The sequence below is a fragment of the Chrysemys picta genome, chromosome 8 (genome assembly GCF_011386835.1).
Source record: "Chrysemys picta bellii isolate R12L10 chromosome 8, ASM1138683v2, whole genome shotgun sequence".
In the NCBI taxonomy this organism is placed as follows: Eukaryota; Metazoa; Chordata; order Testudines; family Emydidae; genus Chrysemys; species Chrysemys picta.
The window spans coordinates 92,371,572-92,383,984 of NC_088798.1; the positions used below are offsets into that span (position 1 = coordinate 92,371,572).

General features: G+C 47.2%; 2 protein-coding genes across 9 annotated transcripts in view; one reads left to right on the forward strand and one right to left on the reverse strand.

The window, feature by feature from the left end:
- The window catches only part of DPYSL3 (dihydropyrimidinase like 3), a 75,064-nt gene extending 71,280 nt beyond the window's left edge, over positions 1–3,784 (forward strand). For all 3 annotated transcript variants that reach the window (XM_005306047.5, XM_005306048.5, XM_065554956.1), the window contains exons 11-14: positions 468–638; positions 1,157–1,336; positions 2,366–2,528; positions 3,070–3,784. In XM_005306047.5, the coding sequence (XP_005306104.3) occupies positions 468–638; positions 1,157–1,336; positions 2,366–2,528; positions 3,070–3,158 (603 nt within the window). In that variant the 3' untranslated portion in view covers positions 3,159–3,784. The remainder of the gene's footprint in view (positions 1–467; positions 639–1,156; positions 1,337–2,365; positions 2,529–3,069) is intronic.
- Positions 3,785–9,572: 5,788 nt separating this feature from the next.
- The window catches only part of STK32A (serine/threonine kinase 32A), a 90,324-nt gene continuing 87,483 nt past the window's right edge, over positions 9,573–12,413 (reverse strand). For all 6 annotated transcript variants that reach the window (XM_042850849.2, XM_042850848.2, XM_042850851.2 and 3 more), the window contains 2 exons: positions 12,302–12,366; positions 9,573–11,070 (listed from right to left, as the gene is read on the reverse strand). In XM_042850849.2, coding sequence (XP_042706783.2) covers positions 10,977–11,070; positions 12,302–12,366 — 159 coding nt within the window. In that variant the 3' untranslated portion in view covers positions 9,573–10,976. The remainder of the gene's footprint in view (positions 11,071–12,301; positions 12,367–12,413) is intronic.

Consider the following 12,413-nt stretch of genomic DNA (forward strand, 5'->3'; position numbering starts at 1 on the left):
GTCAAGGCACTGCACCTCAGTTTTCCCCATCTGTAAAATGGAGATAATGCTACTGACCTCCTTTGTAAAGGGCTTTGAGAGTGTCTGATAAAAAGCTCTGTATAAGAGCTGGGTATTACTGTTATCTATGTAAGGGAAACATACCCAAGGCTTGCTAGACTCTAGTTCCCCTTATATCAGTTTTCAAAAGCCAGGTAATTTTTAATGCAGAGATTTTCCTTTCTAAACAAATTCCAGTGGGTGGGTTTTCCCCTTCATATTCACTGGCTGACCCTTAGTCGATCCTACTGGCTTTAAAGGGAAGTGGGCATTTTAGTCTGGGCTTGTTAAATTTCTGTTCTCACAGCTCACACAAGGGGTATACTGTTTCCTTGGATACCATCCTCTCCCTCCCCATGAGATCCTACTGAACTGTGGAGCTATGAATGCAATTAGGTTGAAGACCCACCCGTTTTATATCTGAACAGGCCACGGGGAAGATGGACGAAAACCAGTTTGTGGCAGTGACGAGCACCAATGCTGCCAAAATCTTCAACATGTATCCACGGAAAGGGAGAATAGCGGTGGGGTCGGACAGCGACCTGGTCATATGGGATCCTGATGCAGTGAAGATTGTCTCAGCTAAAAGCCACCAGTCGGTAAGTCAGCTGCTGGCCTAGGGAGTGTTGGGAGGTGGGTGGCGTAACTGGCAGGCGTGATAGGTTAGCTGCTCGGTACTGCCAAGTAGGAGACTTGGATGTAAGAAAGTAACTCGGTTCTGGATTGCAGAGTTAGACCACTCAGCCCCTGGCTCTAGGAGATGGGCTGTGCTTGTCCTGAATGCTGAGTGGCACCACCTCTTGCTCTTTTAGTTCTGAGCCTGAATACAGCATCGAACGCCCCTCTGTCCTGACCTACAACTCCCCTAGTTACTATTCCAGGCCCACATGGCTCTACTGTGCACCTCTGTGCTCACCTGAATAAAAGGGGAAGATGCCAATTCTGAGCTCTAGTGCTTAGCCACAGTTCTTGTTCGCACCCCCTGCTATTCCAGTCTTTGGCCATACACAGAGTGGGTATTGGTTAGTAACAGAGTTTGGACATCATCTCAGTTGGCCAGGCTCTGGTTCAGAACGCCTGGGTTCATGCTCCTGTTGCCCCTCCCCGTGTGCTGCAGGCAGCTGAATACAACATCTTTGAAGGAATGGAGTTGCGTGGGGCTCCGCTGGTCGTCATATGCCAGGGGAAGATCATGCTGGAGGATGGCAACCTGCATGTGACACAGGGAGCTGGGCGCTTCATTCCCTGCAGTCCTTTCCCAGACTATGTCTACAAGCGCATTAAAGCCAGGAGGAAGGTAAGGAGTTGAGGAGACCCGGAACACAGGAGAACGAGTCCCGTAGGTGTGGGAAAACACTGCAGCTGCCTTAGGGGCTTAGCGTGTGCACGTGCTGTACTCCCATCGCTGTAATGGTACCGCCAATGGAGCTACATGTCTGAGTCGCTCTCTTCCGCAGTAGTGGACTCTCCTGCTTAGGTCACTGTGCCCCTTGAATGCTGCCCGGTTAGTGTGTTTCAAATGAGAAATCAATGGGAGCTAGGCACCCAACTGGGCCCTGGTGCCTCATCAAAGGGTGTAGAGTATATGCCACCAGCAGAGGTAGGATGTTGGGCTGTTTGCACATGTTGCTGTAAATGGTGGGATGGCCAGTCTGGAGGGAACTGAAGAAAGCAGAGGCTATGAGGCTGAGGAGTGGCGCCAGGGTTTTTGCTGCCCTAGGCAGCAGCGCTCCTCCTCTGAGCATTCGGCGGCGGGGTCCTTCCGCTCCGCGTCTTTGGGGCACTTCGGCGGCGGGTCCCGGAGCGAGTGAAGGACCCACCGCCGAAGACCCAGAGTGGAAGGACCCCCCGCCGCCGAATTTCCGCTGAGGGTGGCAAAATGCCGCCCCCCAAATCCTGCTGCCCTAGGTGACCGCCTAGTGGAAGCGCCAGCCCTGCTGGGGAGTGGACTTTCTCCCCATCAGGGGGGCAGTAATCCACAGTGAAGGATTCGCCTGTTGCGCTGGGCTTAGGGCTCTTTTACAGATGGGAACTGAGGCATGGAACTGAGGCTAAGGGATTTGCCCCAGGTCACACTGGAAGTCTGTGAGGGAGCAGGAACGTGGGCATCTGTGCTGGGGAGGTCTGGTGCACGGCAAGCCCTGTGAGGTGGGTGAGAGCATTGCAGACAGCAGCAGCGGGCATGGTGGCCTTGATTCAGATGAGGGCTGGAGGATGGAGGGGCTCCCTGCGCTGTTCAGGAAATCCCAGTTTCCCAGTGCCAGTGTTCTCAGTAACTAAGAGAAGCAGCAGCATTTTGCTTCCCGTGCCCTCTCTCTGACAACAGATGGCCGAGATGCACGCCGTGCCCAGAGGAATGTATGACGGGCCCGTGTTCGATTTGACAGCCACGCCTAAAGGCGGTACTCCTGCAGGCTCTACCAGGGGATCCCCCACCCGGCAGACGCCTCCCGTCAGGAATCTCCATCAATCTGGATTCAGCCTGTCAGGTGAGTGTGAGCCGTCTCTGCGCGGTAAAGTGCTGCGTACCCATGGACCGAAGAACCCAGTGACACCAGGTCCCAGAGGGCTGGGCACAGGGTGGGACTGGGGTTAGATTTTGTACAAATGGTTGTGATGATGACTTGGGGAGAGCTGCCCTTGCCAGTCTGTGGGGCTTGCTGCACGGAGGGGCCCCTAAATGGGGGATGGCTGGAGCTTGCCCAAGCCACTTTTCCCCTGCAGACTTAAAAGGGGATTAAATGCCAGAGCCCCTCTACTGCCTCCTAGTCCCTCACTCCCTGACAGCGCAGCTCCAGTGGGGAGGCTCCACAGAGAGGTCAGTGCAGCTGCGGGCTGCCTGGGGGCACTGAGGTACTATTGGAGTGAAAGGGGGAAGAGGGTAGGTCTCTTAAGAGTAATCTGCCCCCAGTGAGGCGTGTAGGGACCTTCTCAGAGACCACAGGCCTCCTGACTGGTTGGCCTGTGAGCCACAACCCTCTAATTTCCCTTTCTCCCCTCCCTTTGTTTCTGGTCATGTCCTAATTTCAGGTACCCAGGTCGACGAAGGTGTTCGTTCAGCAAGCAAGCGCATTGTAGCACCCCCTGGAGGCCGCTCCAATATAACCTCCCTGAGTTAAGCACCCAAGCGGGGAAGGAAACACCAATATTCAAGGGGGAAAATGGTACATTGGTATTTAAGAAGGAAAAGCAATTTAAAACCGTTCAGAGCTGAAGAATCAATAAGCCTCAAGCCTTATGTTTCACAAACGCTATTTGCTACCTAGCTTTAAAAATATTGCTTTGGTTTCTGTTTATGCATAGCCTTAATTTTTTTCTTTTTCATTTTTACATGCATGCAGATCTGACAGGTCACTAAGTTAAGAGTCTGTAATATACGTGTTGAGTGCTTGTGTGATGCCGCATCGTAAGGAGGGGGCGGAGAAAGCTGGGATGACCGTGGCATGAACGAACTAGCTAGGCAGGTTATTCAGAAGGAATCGGCGGGAGGGTGGGGTGGAAGGGTTGTGGGGAGGGATCGTGGGAGGTGGATAGGGGTAAGGTGGGTCTGTGTGTTGTGTCAATGTTCATCTGTTTCCACTCAATGCTGGTCAGACATGGCTGCCTCCGTCTTGTGTTGTGAGGCCCATTGGGAAGCTCTGTACAGAGTCATCTCTGTAACAGCTCTGTTGTATCGCCTCATGTAAGACTTTATTACTTTGTACATTTTATTAAAAAACAGAAAGCAACTGTTCCTTCCAAACAATTCGCTGCACCAGTTTGTTTTTTCTCCACGGCCATAAAAGGGGAAACTCTCTGTTGGCCCCCGATTCCCATGGGGTGTGTGCGTAGGAATTGGGAAGTGAGGGGGTTGTGGAAAAGTCCCTGCCAAATACTCTAGCGCCTCCTGAGACAGCCTTATCCTTGTTTGGTCCTCTCCCTGCTCCCACTTTACTCTCTTAAGACCCAGCATTGATGTTCCTGTCTCCTTTTGAAGACTTTGCCATAAACCCTGCCTGACACGTTAGACACATTTATATGCACTACGGGAAGGTGCTCATTGCAAGTGACCTTAATGCTGCCCCTTTCACAGCAGGGCGCCTGAGACATGGCCAGTGCCTCCTTCCGCCCTCTTCAGCAAACAGGCACTATCACAAGAAGCTCCTGGATCCTACTGAATGTTAGCAGGTGGATTGAACAGGAGTACTTGTGGCACCTTAGAGACTAACACATTTATTTGAACACAAGCTTTCGTGGGCTACAGCCCACTTCTTCAGATGCACAGAATGGAACATATAGTAAGGAGATATATATACACACAGAACATGAAAAGGTGGAAGTAGCCATATCAACTCTAAGAGACTCATGAATTAAGATGAGCAATTATCAGCAGGAGAAAAAACTTTTGTAGTGATAATCAAGATGGCCCATTTCAGACAGTTGACAAGAGGTGTGAGGATACTTAACATGGGGAAATAGATTCAATGTGTGTAATGACTCAGCCATTCCCAGTCTCTATTCAAGCCTAAATTAATGGTACTGTATCTAGTTTGCATGTTAATTCAAGTTCAGCAGTTGCTCGTTGGAGTCTGGATTGTTTTTTATATTTTCAATACTAACTTGTCGCCACAAGGTGGTGCTGGGACATCAGAAATGAAGAGCTGCAGGTTAATTAGCTCCTCAGCTGCTTTCCTGTATTTGGAAGGGGGCGAGAAATCCAATGGAGAGTGACCCCGAAAAGTGATGGGTTCAGGTTTTTTAAATATATCACAATGAGATCCATTTCTTGGCAGTCCAGAGAGGCCAGGAACCAAATGGATTTGAACCCTGAACTATCCCGTCTTGTTTAGAAGTGGCCCCTCCAGAACAGGGTTGGTAGTGAGATGTGGGAGAAGCCTATCTTGCTACTGCCCACGCCAGGGATAAACAGATGACTTCAATCTCTACCTCCAGGGCTGCCAAGCTGACACCTATTGCAAACACTCAAAATGGACTAAGTTAAAACGTTGTGTTTGCCAGCCTGTCTCCACCATCCCACTGCAGAGCTGGGTCAGTAGCAGGAGGTTAGACCTCTCCCACTGCCTGGTAACCCTGCAGTTACCAATGCCAGGAGAAAGAAGAATCAACTCAACTTGGATACATTTCTAGGCTCAAATTTTCAAAAATAACCACTGACTGACTGAGTTCTTTGGTTTTGGGTGCTCAACTTTAAACATCGTGGGCTTGATATTTCAGATGACTGAGCCCCTACAGCTCCAGTTGGAATCAATGGGCGTTATATATAGATACACAACACTTCTAAAAAGCCAGGTCCTGGCTACCATCTTTCACATTGGGCAACAAGAACTGAGACATTCAAAATCAGGGACTCACTTGGAAAACTTAACTGCTACTGTTTGGGGCAATGAAAGTTTCAGTTCCCATTTCGCTCTCATAATAAACTCTGTCATCTTAATTATAAAGAGTCCGGGGAGAATTACGAGCAATGCAGTATTTCCAACCATAAGAATTCCAAAATCATGAATCAGGCCCCCCAAAATTACGAGATAGACTTTTTTTTTTTTAATTGGTTCTTGTTTGTTTTATGGTTTCTGGTGGCACCTGCTTTGTTTTCAAGCTTTCCTCCACAGCTCTAAGGGCTAGAAATTGTATTTATTTTTAAATGAAAACTGACAGTGTTGTGTATTCACATGATTTCAACAGCTGGGTCTTTAAAAAAAATATTGAGAAAGCTGGCAACTTTGTAAAACTTTCAGCTCTCCATTATGTAAGTGACAGTAGCTATTGAAGTGGCTCAGGCGTTGAGTCAAAATGTAAAACCTTCAAGGGTTTGTTTGGGGGTTTTCTTAGGATGTGTAGAGAAAAATATCATTGAGATTTTCTTAGTACTAACAGAAACTGGGCTCTTCTGGAAGAAAAGGAAAAGGTGGATGGCCCAGAGGGATGGACAAATCATCAGTGAAATGATCTCTCTCATCCGCCTTGAGGCTCTGCAGCTGTTCACACAGTTGTCCTTTTTGGAGACCATGTATAAAAGTTGTCTTAATTCTTCATTTGGCTGATAGTTGCAAATGTGCCAGCATCCACAGAGCTGAAGAAAATGGCAAGTTACCTTTAACGTGTGCTTGTCTGCCCCTTGCATCTAAAGTGAATTAGATGCTATATCAAATTACTTGTTGAGTGAGCTTTCCACTCTAAATTCAAGCTGTAATTAGATTTTTCAGCTCATGGGAGCTGCCTGGTTTCGTTAATGTCCACACAGGGTGCACAGTGCTTCAGGGTTGCTGTCTGCAGATCCCTCTGCTGGTCTGTTCATTGGTCAACAGAAAGCCTGCAGGCCAGTTTGAGGAGTGGGAGTCACCTAGCTGATTAGGATGTGTAGATGGGCGAGATGGATCCCAACCCTCTCAGTGCAAAATCCAGGAGCCTCATCTAGAATGAGGGTAGACGCTGTAGTTCTAAAAGGCTGACAAGACCTCCGCAATGCACCTACTGTATCTACATGTATTTCAGACTCCATGCTGGCTCCCTTCACACTCCTTCCTTATCCTGGACAAAGGCCACTGGGGTAGGGCCCGAGGAACTCTGAGATCCTTCCTTACTTCTGAAAGGATGACCTGCCCTCAGCAGAAACAATGGAACTAATATGAGGAGAGCAATGCTTTCTTGGGATTGGGCCACTGACTGTGGAACTCGGAATGGTCACGAGCAAAGTCGCCATGAAATGTGAAACATGCCCACGGGTCAAAGGCTTCATGGAATTTTATAATACATTACAACAGGGGGGAAAAACTCCTTCCACTTCATGTCTTGGAATCAGTGGGTGAAGGGAAGCTCTTGTTGGTAGTTAGTATGCTGCTCAAATACTGTTGTGACACAGGTGGTAAAAATACCTACACAGCTTATACTATGTGCTGAAGGCAGAAATCATTCATGACAGACTAATTTACTCAAATAAAACCGCACCAGAGATTGCAGGAACGCTGGGATTAGGATTTAATTATTAGCATCATCGATGTGCATGGCCCATTGCAAAACAAAGCAGCTCCTTTCCGGTGCCAGAGCAGTGACCAGTAATAGTATTAGCTCTGGTTGGGGCTAACACCTGTAGGTGAAAGAGATGAATGCAGCCAATTGTGTGAGAACTAAGCATTCCTTTCAGCGATGAGATCAAACTCAAGCTGATCCCACTGTCAGGGATAAAAAGTGGGCATCTGGGTTGAGAGAGACATTTATTCCTATCACTCAGGTTGCATGGGGCTTTTGACAGCTGCGGGCTGAATCAATGCATGCTTGTTCTGTCCAAAAGTACTTAGAGTGCTCAGCTATGGGGGCATTTAGAATATTCTCCTCTGTTAGCAGGCTCCCACTGTCAAAAAACAGATTTGACAAAATAGTGGGGGTGGGCGTAAGCACAAACTCTGACCTGTGTTTGGTAGCAGGGTGAGGCAGTGGGTCTGTAGCAAGAAGGCTTGGAATACCAGGGCGCTACATAAAACAAGCAGCTAGGCATACTAGCGTTCGAGTCCTAGCTCTCAGTCTTCCTGGGGCATTTCAACTAGGTCCTTATATGGGCACCTATTAGCATAGTATCTGAGTACTTCGCCAAGAGTCCATTTTAGCCTCACTACACCCCTCTGAGGTAGGTGTATCCCTGTTTTACAGATGACTAACTGATCCACTGAGAAATGAAGCAGTTTGAGCTAGGTCACACTGGAAGTTTGGGAGAGCCAGGAACTGAACCGGGAGCTCCTGAAGCCCCAGCCAGTGCCTATAAGCAAAAGGTCAGCACTCCAAGCCTTACTTTGCTTCAGTTTCCTATCTGTAAAAGGGTGTCAGGACCTCTGTGATGGGGTGTTGTAAGGATTCATTACTTAATGCTTGTACAGCACTTTAAGGTAAGCACTAAGTACTAGTACTGAGATTGCTCAGAGCAACAGACTGGGAGCCAGGACTGTTGTGAGTTTTAATTGATAGTGTAGTGGTAGTGGTGAGGGTCACTTGATCCCCCTGTAATTCTATCAATCAATCCAAATTGGGTCAAAGTAAGGACTTGATTGAAAATCCAATGCTGTGTCTGAGCATGTCATGGGGTAGGATGCCTGTGAGGGACAGGTGTCTATTGATGCCATCCAGCCATCGTGTTTTAGGTTTTCTGTTGGTCTTTTCCATCCTGCTTTCATTGGATCAACGTTGAAGATGACTCCCCGGGAAGGGGGTAGGGAAGTTGGAGAAGGTGACTTTACCACCTCAGAGAGAGCATGGGGTGACCATTTGAGAGAGCGGAAGCTGCTTAGCTAGGAAACAGCTAGCTTCATTTGACTTCAATTCATACCACTGGCTGTTTTCAATCATTCGGCGATGATACATCTCGAATGGTATCCAACTTCTTGTGAAGGAAAGAGGGCCATGGCTAGTGCATAGTGGGGTTGGGCTTCTCTTAGTAGATTTATGAAATAGGGGGAAATAAAGCAAACTCAAAACACCCTGCTGTGAGGATGGGGCCATTCCCACTAGATCCTTCCGATATGAGATTCTGTCTGCTAAAAGCAGTGATGTGCTCAAGTCTCAGCATTCAGATCAGTGTTTCATTCCTCCCCCTAAAGTTCCCATTACAAAGATGGGGACTAACTTCAGGCTACGGTGCTGCATTCAGATTCCAAGCACACCCACAGTTCAGGGACATTCAGAGCTGGAGTTTGGGTTTGGGGGTCCAACCTTCTCAGAAAGGGATTGTGCACTGGTGCCATAACTGCTGCTACTTCTAATGCTGCATACACTGATCACTCTCCCTAGAGCCCAGCAGCCCCCCAGCCGGTTGCGGCTACGGGAGAGCTGTGGGTGAAAGGTATCTCACAAAGTAGTCTATTCCTAGAGCCGTGCTGCAGCCCGAGTGAGCTGCTGGCTTCTAGTCCTTTGCTGATCCTCAAAGCAAAGCAGAGCTGAATCACTGCCACCTACCTGGGACTATTTCATTTCGAGAGACTAACATTTTTAAAAAGGAATAGTGGATCAGCCACTCCTGGTGCTGAGACCCCGGGCTCCATGCAGGACTGAGACAAGGGCTTTATTTTCTATTTGCTCACTCTGTTGACAGCTACCTCAACTCAGCGTCAAGCATGCTCACAGGGCCTGGAGAGAGGCCTCTGAGCACTCCTTGGGGGCAGCTGCTTGCTAATACATAAGGATAAACTGCATTCTCCAACACCAAACAACATAGCCACTGTTTAATCAACAGAATATGGCTTACTCATAATACTAATAAACCATTTGCATCTGTAAGAAGGCACCCATCCTGCCCCAGGTGGTCTAAACGTGTAAAGCAAGGATGGCTCTTTTCCCAAGTTTTCTGAATATATCAGAGAATGGAACCAAGACCTGCTTCCAGGTTGCAGTGTGCAGATGCTGTTCCTGAAGAATTTTTAAAACAGCTTCGCGAAGGAGAAAAGCACATTTAAAATAAAAGTCAAGGAGATCCCGGTTGGCTCAGAACAGTGGAAACTCACACTTTGGCTTGAAATGCAAGTGACCTCAGAAACAACACTGGCTTTTAATTGTCTGGGAAGGAGTCTCATACCTTGTTTTTATTCAGACTTCTACTTGATCAGATTCAGACAGGGAGAGAAAGGAAGTCGCAGGGGGATACCAAGAACAGCTTTGGGCAGATGGGAGACAGTTTAACACACAGTGAGAGTAAGACAGAAGCAAAACAAGAAGGTGAGAACTCAGGGCCCTAATGCTTTAACAGATAGCATCATTCACAGCATCACTATAAACCAGGTGCTTTGGCCAATTTCAGTCTTGGTGTAAGTTGGTGCAGTTACCGTTGGGCATTGTGGCTGCTTAGACCAGGGTTGAATTTGGTCCATAATGTTCATGTCTAACATCTTAGTGAAAGGGAAATTGAGACTACAAAGTTGACGTTCTATCACACTTAAAGATGCATAACCAAATTTACCTCTGGTGTAAGGGGCCACAACCTCATTGGACTCAATGGAGTTGCATCTGCTTATACCAGTGGTGAACTTAGTCTGTAGTATGTGCTAGTGAAGCATCCACCCTAGCGTGTTATCCAGCAATACAGAGCTACTACCTCTTCCTTTTCTGACCCAAATGAGTAGGTTTCCCTACCAGTCCCCATTGTTCACATGTTCTTAGCCATTGCTGAGCCAGCCCTGCCCAATAGCATAAGGTCAGGGAAGCTAGGGAATTTCATCACTCAGAAACAGCAAAACAAACATAAGAAACCATTATTGCCTTTTCCCCATATTGAGGAACTAGATCATTTCCCTACCATAGACTAAAGAAATATTAGAAAGAGATCCTGCTGGAAGCAAAGATCCTGTCTTCTGCCTGGCAGCTGAGAGCAGCCCCTTCTGCCTCTAACAATTAGAGATGAGTCTAAGCTATGAGGCTCATGTCAAAATCCAAACTTCCAAAAAAGTTTGGGTCTGTGATTCTGCTGCTGGCTCATCTCTAATATTGATTCTATGTGACAGATCTAATTATGCATTAAATACCCTTCTGTTGCTTCCCACTGGCAATCAACTGATCTCTAGCCCAGCTTTACACTAGGACCTCAATACCCAAATGTTGTGCCAGCAGGCATCCTGCTCCACAAGGATAAGCTCCTCCTTCCTGCACTCAGGGTCTCGTCTGAAAAAGAGACATCTTCTTGTGGTCAAATTCCTGCAACCATCTCCGGCAGAGAAGGAGGCTCTGACTCTTGTTAATTTGCAGGGGCAGTACTAAAGACCTCTCCCTGGTCCCCTGTATTCACCTGACCTAGGGTGGAAGGAGGAAAAGAAAGGTGCACAAATTTCTGGCTTAGACGCCCCGTGCTGGGGTATGTGCATTGTCCTTTTATCAGTGGGTAATTGTATTCACCGAGCTCCACGAACATGTGTAGGTGTGCAATGAGCCCTTGGGGAACACACCAGGGCAGAGGCTAAGTGAGCTCAGAGGTTGTTGTTCTGGCTGTCTTCTTCTTCTGGGTCTTTGGTTTGTGCCAGTGTTATATTCTCTTGGATTTCATTGTGGTGTCTCCTCATCCTTAAAAAAAGAAAAGAAAAAAATGAAGAGTCAAAACCCAAGGGAGAAAGCCAGCATGAGGCAGCAGCGTATGCCTGTTTCACCGCCAGCTCGGTGTGTATTTTACCAGTCAATTCTTAATCCATACATAAGCTTGATTTCAGCCGATTTCTCCTCTAGTGAGTGCTACAACATTTCGGTTAGCTACATTATTTCTGCTAGCACAGTGCAACAGCCATGCCTGCTGAGCCCTTGTCTTGAGCACACCCTTATCAGCACTCTTCCCCACCCATTTTCTGAGTACACCCTAACATATTCTCTCCCCTGTTCCTGGGTGGGCCAAGTCTGGCAATTTCACAGTTAGCGCTCTTTTCGTCCCCCGAAAAGGAGGCTCTACTTCAGGGGGATCATTACAAACTTTGGGCCCACTCCAGCAATCCCTGCTCACATGAACAATACTTACTTACAGAAGTAGACTCTGATTTCCATGGGTTCTACTTGTATGAGCAAGTGTTACAGGCATGTACCCTTAAAATCATGTGAATTTGCATGGAATATCATAGGATTGGTATGTTAATTTCATCTAATGTTCAGTGCATTTCAATGGAATTTATTCCAACTTCATATCTTGTTCATTTAAGATATACTAACTAGGCTCTAGGTTCAGCTCTGTAGCAGACGATGAGGGGTTACTTGTAACGGCAGAGATTTGGTTAGATGTGGTAGAACTGGTCCTGCTCTGTTCTGTGGCTAATGCACAGAACTGGGAGGCAGTCTCCACTTTGGGGTTTATGAAGCTGGAGCACACTTCTGGGTATTTGGTTTTCTTTAATTGATTTACTGGTCATCTACTCCTCAGCCTGTCCCCTGTTTGGAGAGGTTTATATGATTCAGCATAAATGGATGCTGAATAAATTCCATTAAAAACATCAGGGAACATCCCATGCAATCTCTGACAATAGTTTATCCAAATTCATTAGGAATTTAAGGCAGTATGGGTTCCAGTTTTCAGTACTGTGGGCCTTACCCTTTATCTCATGAGTAAAAATGCCACTCCGTTCCCCTTCAGATACTGGATTAAATAACATTCACTAACATCTGCTCCTCTCCACTGCTATTTCAACTGTTTTTTAAAAAATATAATAGAACCCTATAGAGGTTTGGGCAGATGGAGAGCTAGTCAGGTGGAAGGTCTTACCAACACACTGAAAAACCTGCCAGAGTGGTCCACTTCTCCTAAGTCACTACTTACCTTTCTCTGTTGAAAACAATGAAGTCCCTTTGCAGTGATTCCAGGTGCTTCTGAAGACGGCAGCCCTTCCATGTTGAAATAGGGAAAAAACAGAGGTGAGGACAGTTAGAGT